At 54.2% G+C, this 16,525-nt stretch overlaps 1 protein-coding gene across 3 annotated transcripts in view; it reads right to left on the bottom strand.

Moving 5' to 3' along the window:
- Positions 1-1,238: 1,238 nt before the first annotated feature.
- Positions 1,239-16,525, bottom strand: part of LOC111157499 (transcription factor 20) — a 104,088-nt gene continuing 88,801 nt past the window's right edge. Inside the window, exons 3-5 of one of the 3 annotated variants that reach the window (XM_022518944.1) lie at positions 15,439-15,532; positions 7,849-7,898; positions 1,239-6,791 (exon numbers count right to left, since the gene is read on the bottom strand). In XM_022518944.1, coding sequence (XP_022374652.1) covers positions 6,708-6,791; positions 7,849-7,898; positions 15,439-15,532 — 228 coding nt within the window. In that variant the 3' untranslated portion in view covers positions 1,239-6,707. Of the gene's footprint in view, positions 7,899-15,438; positions 15,533-16,525 lie in introns of all 3 variants that reach the window. The other 2 variants (XM_022518945.1, XM_022518943.1) reach the window with 2 other exon arrangements.

Raw genomic sequence — 16,525 nt, 5'->3', positions numbered from 1 at the left:
TGGTTCCAGGCCCTGCTGGGGGGGGTGGGGCGGGAGGCTGGGGCTCCGCTGGACAGTCGCAGGGCGGCCTTCTCTGCGGTGGAGCGAAGCCACCTTGGGGGGCTGGAGCGGGAGGAGGAAGAGGCGCGTTTGCTTTACAGTAAACAAAAAAGGAAACAAGGTTAAAATGAAGTTTATTATTTTTTGATTTTTTTGTTTTTTAAATAAAACTGTTTGTGAAACAGCTATTTTATCCCCACGGCAGAGTGACCCCTGAAAGATGCACTAACCCCTTCTTAAGGCCTTAACAAGATTTTTTTTTGTACTTTTTTCTTCTTTTTTTAAAACTCAGATATTTAAAAATTATACAATTTACAAAACAAAACAAAACAATACAACATAAAGAACCATGTAGCATGGGGCTGCTCACCTGACAGGCCCTCTTTTCCTTTATAAAAATGAAAGCAAAAGAAAAAAGGGTTAACTGGGTGTTTCCTGGTCAGCGTAACCCACACTGATCACACTGGACAGACACAGTCCCTCCCCTGTGTCAACTCCTACAGCTCAAGATTTCCTGTCCTGTCCTTCCGTCCTGGGGTGGGGGGTGGGGGTGGGCAGGGCACAGCTGCCAGGAACGCGCCTGGTGGCGGGCCACCCCCGACCCTGCCTGCCATGCGCACTTAGTGGGGCGCTTGAGGTTCTCACTGGCCACAGTGATCCAGGACACAGCTGTGACCTCGGGACATCTGCCAATTTCACCCCTCAAAAAGATAAAAATTTTAAAAATAATAAATAAATAGTGTTTCTGGAAATGAAAAAAATTTATTTTTGTGTTTAAACATCATTCCCCCACTCTTGAAAACACGGACCGCCCCCATATCCCCCCTCCCCCCGCCCCAAACCTTCCCACTTTTGAGACAACTTAATGACAAAGGATGGTTCTGGTGTGGTTTGTCTGCTCTTCCAGCCCTGGGTCTGCAGCTCTCTGAACCGGTGTGAGACGGGCTAAAGATCAAAGCCACGCCCCGCCTCTTATGAGACCAGCTTGTTCAATTTCACACTTAAATTTCACTGTTATTGGAACAAATTTGGAGTTCTTTAGAGAATTTTTAAAATAGAATCAAAAGGGATAGCGCACCTTTCATTTAAACAAAGTCTTTCCAGACTAAAAATAGATTTATATATATATATTTTTATCCCACCCTTTGCACCCCCCTTCCCATCATCCCACCCCTCCCCCCACCCCCCACATTGTCACTATGGAGATTGTGTCCATGGAAACAGCCATTCCAACTTCTTGGGTCTTTCTTTCCTGTGGTGTCACGGTTTGGGTGTGATGTAAGGACTTGGGGAGGAGGTGCTGGCGGGGCGGGCGGGGCAGGGCAGGGCCGCACAGCAGGACGGTTCCTTCCATCACGAGTGTCCACCACCTCTCATCTCCACAGTCTCACCTGCAAGACAGAACCAACACTGGGTGCTGGGAATCCTGTGCGGCCCCGTGGCCGACAGCCCCTCCTCTGGGGGTCCAGCAGCTGCAGACCCCCGGGACCAGTGGCGGAGCCACTGTGTGGCCCAGACCACGTGGCCCTGGCGCACGGTGAAGGGCGGCAGTGACGTGGCCCGCGGTGCTGCGAACGGACCCCGGGCCCCTCGCGGCATGGCGGTCTCCCCAGTGCGTGGCAGGAACAGAGACTACGAAGGAGCTCCCTGACCTTCCAGCTCTCGGGGTGACCCACCGGGGGCCTCCCGTGGGGCTCGGCACTTTGGTGGCCCGGAGCGGTCCTCACAGAGGTCCTCACGCAGGTGGCCTGTGGGAAAACCAGCTCAGGACCCGCCACAGCTGCTTGCGGTGACAAGAGTGCATCCTTCACACTCCACAAAGAACACTCTCCAGCCGGCTCCGACTGGATGGCAGGGCCCTCCTCCGGGGCTCCCCAGGCGTCCCCTGCACTCGCTCCTCTTCCAGCCCAGGCTCCGCGCTCAGGCGATCCCGATGACCCAGTGGGGCAGTGGGGTTGGACCACGGGCCTCCTCGGAGTCCGTCATGGCTCACTACGCATGCAGGGGTCTCCGAGGGACACGGAGGTTGGCAAGGATCGGGGCAGAACAATCAGAGCAGAAGCAGGGGCGGCGGCCTCCCCAGACCTGCTCCCTGCCAGTCAGAGCGCTCCCTCCTTCCTCAGACCCCTCTGGTGCCCTCGGGAATAATCCTTGGGGAAAACCCAGGCGGCACCATCCCTTTCCTGGGTTCACACAACTTATTAACGGGCAAAATTGTTCAGAAGGCTGGTCTGTGTGCAGGGGCTACGAACCTTCTATTTGAAAGCACCCACATAGGTATACCTGCCCGGACCAAAGAGGCGCATTAACTGCTCAGGGGAAAACACAACCACATGGGGAGACCTGCAGAGACAGCAGGACACTGTCCCCATGCTCAGGATGTCCATGGTGACAGCCTGGCTTCCCTGTTCCGAAGGTGGCTCTGGACCCTGAAAGTTGCCCCAGCCCTGCGGGCCCACGCTCCGGTCTGCCTCCAGCCCAGGGAGGCTTGCCCGTCCTGCTCTCTGGTTGTCCTAGGGTTAAGGCTGCTTGCCAGGAGAGGGGACAGAAGCGGCCTCCCCATGTTACCCCAGCAACCAAAAGCCCTCCAGAGATGCGAGAATGAGGGCGGAGCCAACAGGAAGCCTCAAGCAACAACCCGGGGGCAACATCTTGCTGGGGATGTGGGACCATGTGAACAGAGGACAGATGTCCAGGCGCACCTTGGAAGGCTCTGCTTGTGGAGTGGGCAACAGGGCAGGGTTTGCCCTCCCCCAGGCTTGCCAGTGTTGGGCCTGTACCCCTGGCCCGCTAACCACTCAGGAGAGCAGGCCCAACCTGGCCCCAACCTGGGAACGGAGCACACTTGGCACCCCGGGCCTGCCCGGCTGGGGGCGCTCTGTGGGCTGCCAACCTCGGGCCATGGGGCGCCCGGTAGCCTGGGCAGCTTCGGTCTTGACAGCCGCCCCCCGCTGTGGCTCTGTCTTCCAGCCTTCCTAAGGGGACCTTTCCCCAGGGTCTGACGTCATACACCTTCAAGGTCAGCGGACCCTAACTTCTCAGAGTTACTTCTCAAACACTGTTCCTTCAGCAGGGAGCTTAGGAAGGAAATCCGTGTGCCAGGCTCTATGCTAGGAGTTTCAAAGAAGTTCTCTCATGATGACACCGAGGCCTGACACTGCCCTCCCCTGCCCCTGGTCTCAGAGAGGACAAAGCTGAAGCTGAGGGACCCAAAGCCCCGGGGCTGCTGAGCGGTGGGACTGGGGCTCCCACCCAGCAAGCCCTCTGCCCGGGCCCCCAGGACTCTGCCTTCGAGCCGCAGTCACGTGCGGTCCTGCTCGACTGCGTGGGACTCGGCCGACGGGCGCGGGCCAGCTGCAGCCGGCGAGAGCGCCGCGAGCGGGCAGCCGCTCCGTGGCGGCGGCTTTTCCACACTCTCTTTAAAAGGCATCTGAGGTCCAGCTGCCGGTGAGCAGACTTTCACCTGGGGCCACAGCCTTCCAGGGCTCGCTCACCTTTGTCACGCTCCCGCCGTCCTTGGCTTTCAGCGGCCCCTCCACGGCCTGAACCTGGCGGGGCCTCCTCCAGCCTCCTCCCAGCGCAGCAAGAATCCACCACGTCCTCCCCGCCCGGCCGGTTCCCTCCTGCAGGGATGGGGCTGGGCTGTGCGGCGGGGCCGTCGTCCGTACCTATCCAGGCACAGACAGGGTGACGAGCACATGCTGCTCTGCGGGGCATGCCCTCTCCGGCGCACTTGGCCTGCCCCACCACGTGTGCGCTCCAGGTTAGAGCAGAGAAGCCGGAGCCAGACACGGTTCCTGTCTTCACTGCGTGCACAGGCTAGTGGAGACGCACATAAGCAAACGGATGAACGATTTCAAATTGGCACAGGAGAGCTGCGGCGTGCAAAGGAGCCCGACAGGGACCCAGAAGGGAAGGCCTCTGCAGCTGAGACCCAGAGAGGAGAGGGAGCCTGTCACAGAAGATGGGAGGCAGGGGACCCAGGCCCAGGGAATGGCATGTGCCAGAACCCACAGGGAGAAGTCCCACCTCTGAGCAGCTCGCCAGACACGCCCACAGGCCCTGGCGGAGGCATCAGCAGTCAGCACAGGGAGAAGGTGGGCGCCCACAGGCCTCCTGCGGCTTCCTCACGCCCAGAAACGGGCAAGCGGCAGCCTGCTGCATGGATGGCGGCCCAAAGACTTTTCCTCTCTGGCACGGCTGGTCTGCTGAGGGCCAAGTGCAGGGACCTCATATGCTGCTGGAGGCTGGGGGGGATTCAATCTCCCATCTCCCAGCCCTCAGTTTTCCACCAGACAGGGTGGCAGCAGGGTCCAGCCCGCAGCCTTGACCCCTCCGGCTCCTGCAGCGCCCCAGGACCTGCACAAGGTGCACCCCACACTAGGCCACGCGGACACCTAAGACGTTTCTTAACTGAATCCTCACTAGGCTGGCCACCGCTGTTCCTCTCTTTACCGAAGAAAAATAAGTAGAAACAGGAAGTGCCCCCAGTCACACAGCTCTTACTGTATGAGAAAACAGGGCCCCAAGAAGCAGGACCCAGGTACTCATGTCCCCTCCCTGCCATGTCAGGGCACCCAATGACAGTAGCTCTCTGTCCCTAGAACAGACCCCAAAATGAAATGTTCTCTGTCCTAATCCCTGGGGCTCCCGTACAGTCTGCCAAGGGCCACCACTCACAATGGACAGCTGAACTGAGAAACAGGACAAGGGTCCCGCCCTGGGGATGGCACACGGAGAAAATCCTTTCAGGTGGACACGACTGGATGCAGCCTATGTCCACCCTTTCCCTCCACGAGGTGGACAGTTGGACCTCAACAGATGAGAAACCACCCCACACCGATGGGTCGGCCGCGTGACCGCTCGGCGAGGCAGGGTCTCCTGTCCGCGCGGGGACTCCTGCCCACAGTGACTGAGATCTGAACGACGAAGCTCACTGCTCCGCTTGGGGGCTGAGGGCTGGCAGCTGGCAGCGCCCAAGGCTGGGTGGAGAGGAAGGAGAGGATGAATGAAATTAAAATTCCTAGCCGGAGATCTGCCCACCACGCCCATGGCTCAGTCTCCCCCCGCCAAACACGGGCTGGAATGCCAGGACGAAAACAACGGCACGTGACAACAAATGGTTCTTTCCCTTAGTGGGAAGCCAGGACACTGTCAGGAATGTTCCTTGAGGCCCCCACAGCACACGGCTCTACCCATCAGCCAGAGGAATTGACGGGAAGAAGGCAGAGCCCCGGCATGGAACAAAGGCCAAGAGAAACATGCTGGAGAACCGTCCAGACTGCTGTCGTGTGCTGAGGGCTGCTCGGGGGAAAGGCATGCAGGAGCCGGCGGGCCCCAGTGTGTTCCGGAAATCCAGTGGCCGCTGCTGCTGCAAGTTCGCTCATTTGACTCCTGGGACCCGACCACCTGCCCTTCCACTCCCAACCCCTGTCTTGGAAGAGGAAGAGAGAAAAGGCACGACCGCAGAGGCCTTACTCGACAGCCCCCCTTGAGAAAGCCGGACAGGCCTCTCTACAGCCCCTCGGCCTCACACAGCAGAGCACAGGGGGCTTCTCTGGAATTCGGCACTGGGACCCTCCGAAGAAACCGAGGACTTCTCAAAGGAGAAAAAGTGCCACCGTCTGAGAGGAATTATTTTCTCCTCAAGTGACTGGTAGGTATTGCGGAGCAAGGTGGAACCTGCTGGTTGTCACGGGCAGGGAACGTGCCGTGGACTCTAGCACATCTGCGTGTGGCTCTCGGGCGCCTGGAGTAAACACAGAAGCCCTTCATTTGAAGAGAAATAATCCCTTAATGAACGTTTCTGAGACAACTGGTCCCCCCTCCCCATCCCCGAGGACCAAGTGCTTCAAGTTACATCTTGGCTTTTCTTTTCCTTCTCTCTCTCTTTTTTTTCCTTCTCTTTATGGTCTATTTTCTTCACCCTCATGACTCTGTTGCGGGGGGCAGGTGGCGAGCAAGCCCGGAGCCGGGGAGGCGCGCTGCCTCTGGGGACGTCAGTCCACTAATCCCGCTTCCACAGACGCGCGCTGCCGCCGCCCTGACCAAAAGCCCAGACACACTCACAAAAAGCACAGCTCAATCTCTTGAGGGTTTTTAAGAGTAAAATTAAATCGGATGCTAAAGTCCCCTAAATCTTTGAGGGGATTTCCCTTCCCTTTGTACTTCTGTGCAAAGGAGGCCTTCATAGTACTTGGGGGAAAAGATTTCAAAGAACAAAACTGAGGAATATTTTGCTTTTCAAAGGAAAAGCCACCACAAGCTTTACAGATAGGGAGTAAATTGGAAAGGACAGCCCACTGGCTAGAAGCATTTCTGAGCCGGGGACAGAGGGTGGGCTGCTGGCGGGCTCTGTCCCAGAGACTTCGAGAGCGCCACACACAAGCCTGACCTCCGCTCAGTCACCGTGAACTCTGACGGGCAACGGGACAGTTTTAAAGCCTCAAACATGTCTCCACGGACATTCCAGGGAGCTAAATGACAGTCGGAGAAACACTTAATCCGCCTGGTTCCCGCATTCACGCGCTTAAAGGCGGGTGGCGCAGCCTGGCCTGGGGCGAGCACGAGGGCAGAGGCCAAGACACCCACTGGGACTCTGGCAGGGGTGCGGCCCCGACTCACCTGTGCTTGCTGTACTTTCCATTCCCACGAGCACACTGCCCCCCTCACCCCCGCTCCGACTGCTCTGTGCTGAGGCTGCCTTTCGCTGTCTTGTTCTGCAAGGGGGGGAGGGGGAACGGGAGGGGAGGCTGCCGCCGGCAAAGCCAAGGAGACAAGACAGGAGGGAAAGAAGAACAGTGCGGGGGTCAGGGAGGGCAGAGGCGAGGAGAGGAATGGCACACAGAAAAGGAAAGAAAAAGCAGAGAGTCAGTATTGAACGACAAACAGGAGATATTCAGACAGGGTTTTCCAAGGCAAAATGTGACCATTAAAAAAGAGAAGTTTTAAAACTAAAAACATGTAAATTGAAAGAGAATACTAGAAGATCCTGTGGTCCATCTCTGAAAATAATTTTTAAAGAAAAGCATAAGCGAGCATCTTTCCGACGCGTTTTGGGGGCAGACCCGTCAGGAGGACTGCTTTTCAGCTTCATGTTTGGCCCCAGTCAGAGCCGGGAGCCTGCGAGCGACCCGTGACCACCAGGTGTCAGTGTGACCTCAGCCAGACGAGCGCAACCGCCACAGTAAACGCCAGGTGGCGCCAGACCAGCTGGGCGGCCCCCACCCCTGGCGGGGCTTCCTTCTCAGACCCTCCCTGCCCCACCTGCTAGGTCGGAGACAGCCCAGGCGCCACTTATCTTCCATCCTTTCATAAAAAGGGTCACACCAACAGACCACCTCTTGAATTACTGGGGAAATCAGGCGGCAGCCCCCACCAGCTGCACCACCGGTCACTTCTGCTGAGGTCAAGCCTAGAAAAGACCGAGTTTCCCCCCCAGAACCGTGGGGTCAATTCTTATTTCTTTCAGTCGGGGAAAATGCCTCTGATTATGTATCAAGGCCTACAGGCTTACCTCGTGCCAACCTGGGAACTGGGGGTCCACTAAACTAAAATGGAAATCAGCATGTATTGAGTTTGCTCTTTGAATTTCTCTTAACAATCCACAAATACCTTCCGCTCCCCCACGGTTCTCCCAGCCTCCCACCACAGCACGTGGGGGCCACCGTGGGGTGCAGGGCTCCCTCCAGCACCGGGCCTCTCCACTCTCTCAGGGCCAAGGGCAGGCGGTGGCCTCCTGTGTATGGTCTGTAGACCGTGAGGAACACCCCCGCCCCAGGCCTGCGGGGGCCACATGCACTGACTCACCTTGTGCTTGGGGCACCTCACCGAGAAGTTCTCCTCATGGAGCAAACAATCTACAAGACAGAAAGGCACAGTCAGACCGAGCCGGCGGTGGTACGGCCCGGGGTGAGGGGGCCACACTAGCCAGGACTGACAGTGTCCGGGAGGTAAGAGGCCCCCACGCTGTGATTTCTGAAACATCAGAGACGCCCCCCAAGGAACTGTGGCACTGCAACACGATGGGACTGTCAGTCCCTTAACATTTTAATGCTTCACAACAGTTAATGGTACGGGGAAACACTCAGGACACAGAATGGCTTGAAAACCAGTTTACGTAAACATAGAAGTACAGTCCTAATTTTACCAAATTTGTGTTATGTGCACGAAAAACAAGACAAAGGAAACTTACCCAGTGGTTCTCTTTGGCTAGCAAGACTATAGGTGACTTTATCATTATTAATTTTTAATGTATTTCCACAATTATACTAACAGTCAGAAACCATCTCCAATAAATGTTATTTTTAAAATCCCTGATTCTTGGCTAAGCCCATCATTCCAGCAGGCCCGAGTCAAAGCTTCCTCATGGCAACACCACACACCTGGGGGCACCTCTCTCCTCCGTCCAGAGCCCGGCTGCCACCTTTGCCGGACGACCCATGGAGACACAGGAGAAGTTCCCGACACGAGCCACATAATCCACACTAAATGCTTCAGGGGAAAATGAAATCCCACGAGGGGGTTACTAATCTTTGAAGGAAAATGATTCATTCCAACTTTTAACGTGATGACAGCATCCTCGCTGACAGCAAGGACACGCGTCCGCCTCCAGGTGTGCTGAGCTCCGTGGCACAAGGGTGGTGTGTGGAGCAGGGCGAGGCAATCTAATTAATGAATTCACTCTGCACACCGCAGCTCCCGGAGACCGAAAGCCAGGTCACTGGTGCAAGATGCGGTGGCAGAATGTTAATAAATATTGATCACACATTCTCAGAGAGCTCCCGGGCACCGTGGCGGGAAGCAGCCATGGTACTTAGCCTTGTTAAATGTACGATTTAACTCCGGTTTAAACTGAGGTCCGGATTAGCAGCCTGTGTATCCGCAGATTTCACAGGATAGAGGAATAAGCAAGGGAACACACAAACGGAAACTTCTGAGGTCCTTTGTATCTTAAACAAATGGAAAAAGACCCTTTCATAACTGGGCTGGGCCTGTCCCATCACGGCCTCCCTCTGGAGCCCCTGAATACCCAGCAGTGGGAAGGCGGCCTCCCCTGCCCCCGGGGCCGGCCTCCAGGCACAGGAGCCCAGCAAGGCCGGCTAACCCCCGAGCCCTCCCCCCGCAAGCAAACAGCATGGCAGTAAATGAAATGTGTTAATTTAAAACCCACAAGTACACGGCGTGACCAAGGCCCCTGCTGCTCCAATCTGCCGGAGAGCTTATGAACAGCAGGGGACAGGCGACCGGAGCACAGGAAGCGCCCGCTCCTTACCTGGGCTTTGGCGGCACGGCTTGCTGGCAGTCTCTAGTCTGGGCCAGAGAAGCCGCAGCGCCCCTGTGGGGCGCGGCCACCTTTATGCCACAGGGGTTCACAGAAATGAGAAGGGGGGACCGTATTAGCTGGGAAAGGTGCCATGGGAAAGGCAGCGGCGGCTCAGTTCCCCTCCTAGCCATGGAGGAGCGGCCCGCTGTGACAGACCATTAGTGAAACACGTCTGAAGTTAGGAGACACGCTCCAAGTTAAAAAGCAGAAAAGAAATAAGACAACGTAAGTGTGCACTGAAGGCAACTGGAGCTAACGTCAGGCACTTCTGGAAAGGGGAGTCTCCTAAACAAATCTGCCAGAGACCACGTCCACCTTGGACAAGGCCTCCAGCTGAAGACTGCAGACCAGGGCTCCCATCCGTCCTCGTCACGTCCGCAGGCCATCAGGAACTGCAATGCACGCTCCGGGCAGGGCGAGAATCGTGGCCAGAGAGCTTAGCCACCCGCAAGGGCCCAGGGAGCCCTTCTTGGCTGCCCTGACCCAGGCCTTGCTTCGAAGAGCAGAAGAGCGGTGAGAGGCTCGGTGGGGCCCCGCCCGAGGCTGAACAGGCGCCTGCCCTACACGGCCGGCCAGCCTGGCGCTTGTTTTTCCTCAAGCCTCTGGCCATACCCCACACTGGCTGGAGGGCTGGTCGGCACTTCCACACAGTGAAGTCAAGGAGACGGTGTGCTGGAGCATCACACATGCTGGAAAAGACTCACAGGGTTGTCTTGTCAACAAGATGGCTCCCAGACACAAACACAGCACCCAGCGGAGGATGCCGCTTTCCTCTCTGCACTTTGCTTAAATGCACAGTGGACCTCACCACTCTCCTCACAACAAGCGACTCGGAGCTACCTGCACCCACGTGCGGCCACATCTTCCCTGGGCCGGCGGCACTAAGCTCAAGGCGGCGGAGATGGGAGAGGGGAGGGCTGCTGGCGCTCGGACCTGCCAGCCCCCAGACACCGTCTCCAGCTTGTCTACAAACTCTCCCAGAGCTACGGTTCGTGCTTAGATTGGCCCGATGACCCTGGGATTTAGGGACCTGCCAGCCGCACCCACCTTGTCGAGGGGCTCCTGGGCCCGGCGAGGGGACTATCAGAGCCGGGCAAGCAGAGCGGGGGCCTCTCTGGGGAAGGGCCGGACACCAGTCCTTTTATAACCCCAGGGGGCCTGAACCCACCGTGTCCAGATCAGTCTGCGGTGAGCAGCAGGGGTGGCTGCAGAGAGGGCGTCCCCGCTGGGCCTCCTCCTGAGGGTTAAGAGAAACCCCCTCCAGGCTGCATTCCTCGTGCACCGTGCTTAGTGGCTACAGCTCTTTTTTCCTTTGGTCTTAATTGCTGTGGCTCGTTGCATCAATACATCACTTTTTAAAAACCAGGGCTCACGTTCCTGTCACTGCATTTCCCCAAGCCACACAGTCTGCCCCTGCGACCTGAGTAGCACGGGGCGGCTGACCATGACGTCACAAATGCAGGAACAGGCCGGGGGGTCGGGGGGGCTGCAGCAGCCACAGACCCTCAGCGGAAAACAACCCGGTTTCCATGGAGCTGCCCCAGCAGTTAGAGCTTCCCCTGAGACCTGAACAGCTCCGTGAGGTTTGGGCGGTTAGCAGCAAAGCAAAGATGAATGTTTAATCTGTTCCTTACTCCACGCGGAGAGGAGGAGCTCTCAAACTCAGGGACTCATTTATTTATTTAGGATGTCAATCAATGAACGCCCTTCCTGGACACAAGATCCATGGTATCGAGAAGAGAACTCCCGAGAAGACCCCAAACATAAGCATCCATCCCACAGAGCAGTTCAGACTTCTGGGTCACTGGGACTCCGGGCATCAAAAAGATTGATAAATGCCCAAGACACAGTCACCTTGGAGTACTACTTCCTTGGTCCTGTATTTCTAGATGGAGCAGCAGAGCAGGTGGCCGCTGGGGCAGCAAAGCCGGGGGGCCAAGGGCCTGCCTGAGCCCCCACCCCTCCGACCCAGGCAGCCTTCCTCTCACTAGATACTTGGCCACCACCTCCTGCCAAATACACAGGTGACCCACCACTTGGGCAGGCCACACAAGACAGGCGCAGACAGAGAGTGGCCAACATGGCTTACTTACTAACCCTCACTGGTAAGCGGCTGACTGAGCAAACTCTCTCTGGAGGGGAGGCAGAGCCCCGTGCATTCCCCCAAGAACCCCAACCCCACGGCCTGAGCTTGACCAAGATGGGGCTAAGCCCGTGCTTTCCAGCTCCTAGCCACACTTGAACAGATAATTAAGTTTAAATACAACGAAGTCAAACAAAAATTCAGTCCCTTGTTCCCAAAGAGCCACACTTGAAGCACTCAGTGGTGCACAAGGCTTGTGGCGACTGTGCTGGAGAGCGCAGACCCTGAACACTCCTGTCACGGCAGAGGCTCCTCCTGAGCAGCACTGCTGAATCCCTCAAGAAACTGCCAGGAGCCTGGTTCCTAAATTGGCTGGTGCCCCATTATGCAGACAGGGGTGCACTCACACGGGGGTAGGGGGCAGCGGACGAGACGAGGTTACCTGCTTGCAGCTCACCGGATGTTTCTGAGCAAAGCCCCAGTGCAGACCACCTCTTATCAGGCGCTGACAGAGAGAGCCAAGCCTTGCATAAAACTATAAATAACTGCTACAAACTTAATACTTAAACATCTTCATTTAAAAATCATGAAGCTTAGGGGCGCCTGGGTGGCTCAGTGGGTTAAAGCCTCTGCCTTTGGCTCAGGTCATGATCCCAGAGTCCTCGGATGGAGCCCTGCGTCGGGCTCTCTGATCAGCAGGGAGCCTGCTTCCCCCCACCCTCTGCCTGCTTCCCTGCTTACTTGTGATCTCTGTCTATCAAGTAAATAAATAAAATCTTAAAAAAAAATCATGAAGCTTAAACTAGAAAAAAGAATTCAGGGGCAATGCCATGAAAAAGAGAAATGGCAACGGCTGGCTGTTGAGAGTGAGGAAGAGAGCGTGAGAGAGAGGACAGAGCGACTGTATGATGGAATGTGCCAGACCACGACTCAGGGTGAATTACAGCTCAGACGCAGCACAGAAACATGTTGGGGAAGAAAGAGAACGGAAAGGGACAGACTAAAACCCAAACTCCCTGAACTGACATTTCAAGGCTCTCTTCTTACTCTCTCTGGCCATACAGTGCCCTGGCCACCGGCCACCCTTCAGCAAGTGCAAACACACACTTTTGTGAGAATCGAACTGTGGCGTAATAAGCGTTATCTTTCTGTATTTTTCTAGTTCTTCACCTGTGCCTCCTATGGAAACTTGGAAAGACAAAAAGAAAGGGAGGGAAAGGAGAAACAAGAAGGACCAGAGGCATGTAGCTCAAATAACTTCCCAGGAAGGAAGGGTGGTCCAGATGAACTCGGACTCCCCTCCCCACACCTGTCAGATCCGACTCTGAGCTTACACCGCTGTACCTGCTTCCCACACCTGGACGGCCAAGCCCTCGCCTCCTCCCTCTCAAGCACTTAGAGATAACCGGCACCTGCCACTGGCTGGACCCTCGCTGATGTTCCCTATCCTTCTTCCCCTCCTTTCTGAATGAAAGTACTAGGAGGGCCGGTGAGGGGAGACATGTGCTCAGAAAGTAACTGGTGAAAACGTCCACTGAAAGGGTAAGACTCTAGATGGAGAGAGAGGACTTTCTCAGGCTAAAGCTCAAAGTCAAAATTTAAGGGTTCCGCATCATTCATTCACTGGATGGAACTTCATGGACAAGAGTTTCCCCTTCTTTCAAGTCATGGTACTGCGAAACACTACTCTGACCATCTCAACAGACATGGAAAAGATGGTCAGATGCAAAAGCCGTGGTTGAGAGAGAAAAACACTCAACAAACCAGGAAGACAGGGAACTTCCTCGGCTGCATCAAGAACATCTGTGAACCCCCCCCCCGGCTATCGTCACACTTACTGGGTCAGAAACAAGGCAAGGATGTCAGCTCTCGCCGCTGCTACCCAGCATTACGTTAGAAGTTCTAGCCAAGACAATTAGGCAAGAAAAAGAAATAAAAGGCATCTAACTGGAAAAGAAGTGAAACAACCCATTTGCAGATGACATATCTCGTACATAGAAATCCATTAAAAAACTATTAGAACTAATCAATGAGCTGAGCAAAGCTGCAGGATACAAGATCAATACACGAAATCCATTGCTTTTCTATATGTTCACAACGAACCATCTGAAAACTAAATTAGGAAAACAACCGCATTTACAATCACACTAAAAATAATAAAATACTTCAGAATAAATTTAATGAACAGGCGCAAAACTTACACTCTGAAAACTACGAAACACTGTTGATCGAAATTCCAGAATGAGACAAAGGCAGAGACGCTGCCTGGCCATGGGCTGGAAGACTGTTGTTAAAACGATGGTAAGACTGCCCAGCCGCACTTGCAGATTCAGTGCAAGCGCTGGAGTTTTAATGGCTGTTTTTGTTTTTTGTTTTTTTTTAAATAGAAATAGACCAGCTGATCTTAAAATTCGTATGAAGTAGCCAAGGACCCAGAACAGCCAAAACAATCTTGACAAAAGGAATATTCAGAATACTCATACTTTCCAATTTCAGAATCTACTACAGAGTTCCAGTAATCAAGACAGTGTGGGGCTGGACAAAGTTCAGAAATAAGCCCACACATCTCTGGTCCACTGGTTTTCGACAAAGGTGCCGAGATCATTCAATGAGGAAAAAGTAATCTTTTCGACAAATGGCGCTAAGACACTGGAATCCACATACAAAAGAGTGAAGTGGGTGCCTGGGAGGCTCAGCGGGTTAAGTGTCTGCCTTCAGCTCAGGTCATGATCCCAGCATCCTGGGATTGCGTCCCACATCAGGCTCCCTGCTCAGCGGGAAGCCTGCTCCTCCCTTTCCCTCTGCCTGCTGCTTCCCCTTGCTTCCGCTCTCTCTGTCTCTGTCAAATAAAGTCTTTAAAAAAAAAAAAAAAAAGAGTGAACTGGAGTCCTATTTCATACCATATATAAAAATTAACTCAAACTGGATTAAAGACCCATGTAAGAGACAAATTCTGAGAGGAGAAAACACAGGCATAAATCTTTGTGATTTTCTGGATTAGGCAACAACTTCTTAGACGTAAGAGAAAGGAACAGGTCATGAAAAGCAAAAACAACAAAAGAAAAAAATAGATAAACTGAACTTCACGCAGACGCCAGCCGTCATCAGCCACCAGGGAAATGCTCCAATCACAACGAGATGCTGGGATGGCGGGGACACAAGAGGCAGGTAACGGCAAGCGTGGTGGGGATGTGGAGAGACCGAAGCCCTCCTACACTGCTGGAAGGACGGGAAAGGACTTAGCCACGTGGCGAAAGTCTGACCGTCCTGCCACAGAGTTACCATACGACCCAGTAATTCCACTCCCAGGTTTAAACCCAAAGGAAGTGAAAACATTACATCTACAGAAAGACCTGTGAGTGTGCACTGCAGCATTATTCATAATAATCAAAAAGTGGAAAACAATCTCAACGTGCATGGACTGATGAGCGGTCCGTACCATATGACGTGTCCGAGACACTGGTGGGCAATAAAAATGAAGCCTGATGTCTGCTGCAACATGGACGAACCTGGTAAAGCGCGACGTGAAGCCACAGATGCCGGCGTCCTAAGGAACACCTACTGTGCGATCGCACTGCAAAGTGCGAAGTGCCCGGAACAGGCAAATCCATCAAGATATGAAGTAAGTCCATGGTCACCAGAGGCTAGGGTGGGTGGAGGGGGAGTGGCCACTAATGGGTAGGAATTTACGAGGTGACGAAAATGTCCTAAAATTGACTGTGATGACGGGTGCACGACTCTGAGTGTACTAACTCAAACCCACTGGACTGTACACCTAAAGAGTGAATCACGTGTGAATTACACAAATAAAACTGTTATTAGGACCCTGTTTCACTCCTTTTTTATTATCCTCTCTGCATTCCTGTAGAATCCACAAACAGAACGGGGTCAGAAGAGACACAAAAGAATGATAAGGAAAGAAGGCAGAGAGAGTCAAAGTGACCGTCCCAGCCTTTGAACGCTCAGGACAAGGGCCGTGGTCTCATCTTACCTGCGTCAATGGCACATGGGTAGTGGTATCGGAAGGAACAGCCTTTGTTGTAACAGCCCAAGGTGGCACCTGCCTCCTGGCAGTGGGAACATTTCTGAAAAGAAAGAAGTGCGGCATGTCAGCATCCCAGAATTCACCCCTCTCCTCCAGGCCCTCCCTAAGCCCCGTCTGTCACACCCCAGCTCGTCTCTGTGGTTACAGGTCGGCAGTGGGAGGCTGGGCCGGTCAGTTGCTAACCGCCACTCACTGACCTCACCATGGAAAGGATCCAGCAGAGACGTGCTAGGCCAGGCCTCGTAAATGGCCACAAATAGATCAAACAGAACAAGGCAATGGGGTGGGGTGGGGCACCCAGACTGGTCCCTGGTGCTCCTGTTGTCCGCCCGCCCACACACATGCTTGCCCGTCCTTTCCTCATTCCTCCTGCTTCTTAAAATGCCAGATCTTGCCTATTTATTTCTGCTGTGGAAGTCTGGGGTGGGAGGAGAGGGTAAGATAGTAGAGTTATATATAAAGCTTTTAGAATTAAAAGTGGAATTTGGTTTCTAGTTCTTGTATTTGTAAGATTTTATTTTTATTCTACTTATCCCAAATGCCCAATACAAGTATATTTCTCTCTTCAGAAAAGATGGGCTCCTGTGTGCAAATGATATTTTTATACACAAATCCTATTTTAAATGCACTAGGAAACCTGCCACAAATTTCTGGCTAAGTGAGACATTATTCCGTAATTGAGATGTTCCTCCTTATATGGGCAGGTTTTCTTAAAGTGGGGCACATCTCTATCATCCCTGTGATCGCTCAGTCCTGTCGGCATATGAAATGTGACCTAGCAACAATAATCATTATTTGTTAAATTCAGCCAAATCGGCCCCACTGAGGGAGGCTGCAAATTCTTCTGGTGGCCGAGGCACACCCAGATGAGGCCACCTGAGTGATACAGACGCTTGCTCCTGATTCTAGGAAAAAAAACACGAAAATGCTCCCTCAGCCGTCGTGCTTGTGGAGAATGCCTCCCCACAGGGGCCGGCACCCTCCCGGGGGCAATAAGCCCAAAGGGTGCCCTTCTCCCCCTTTTCTCATGCGA

Source organism: Enhydra lutris, unplaced genomic scaffold (assembly GCF_002288905.1).
Source record: "Enhydra lutris kenyoni isolate GAN:26980312 unplaced genomic scaffold, ASM228890v2 scaffoldscaffold55, whole genome shotgun sequence".
Lineage (NCBI taxonomy): Eukaryota > Metazoa > Chordata > Mammalia > Carnivora > Mustelidae > Enhydra > Enhydra lutris.
Note: the sequence above shows the minus strand (reverse complement) of the source record. Positions and strands in the feature narration are given on the sequence as shown.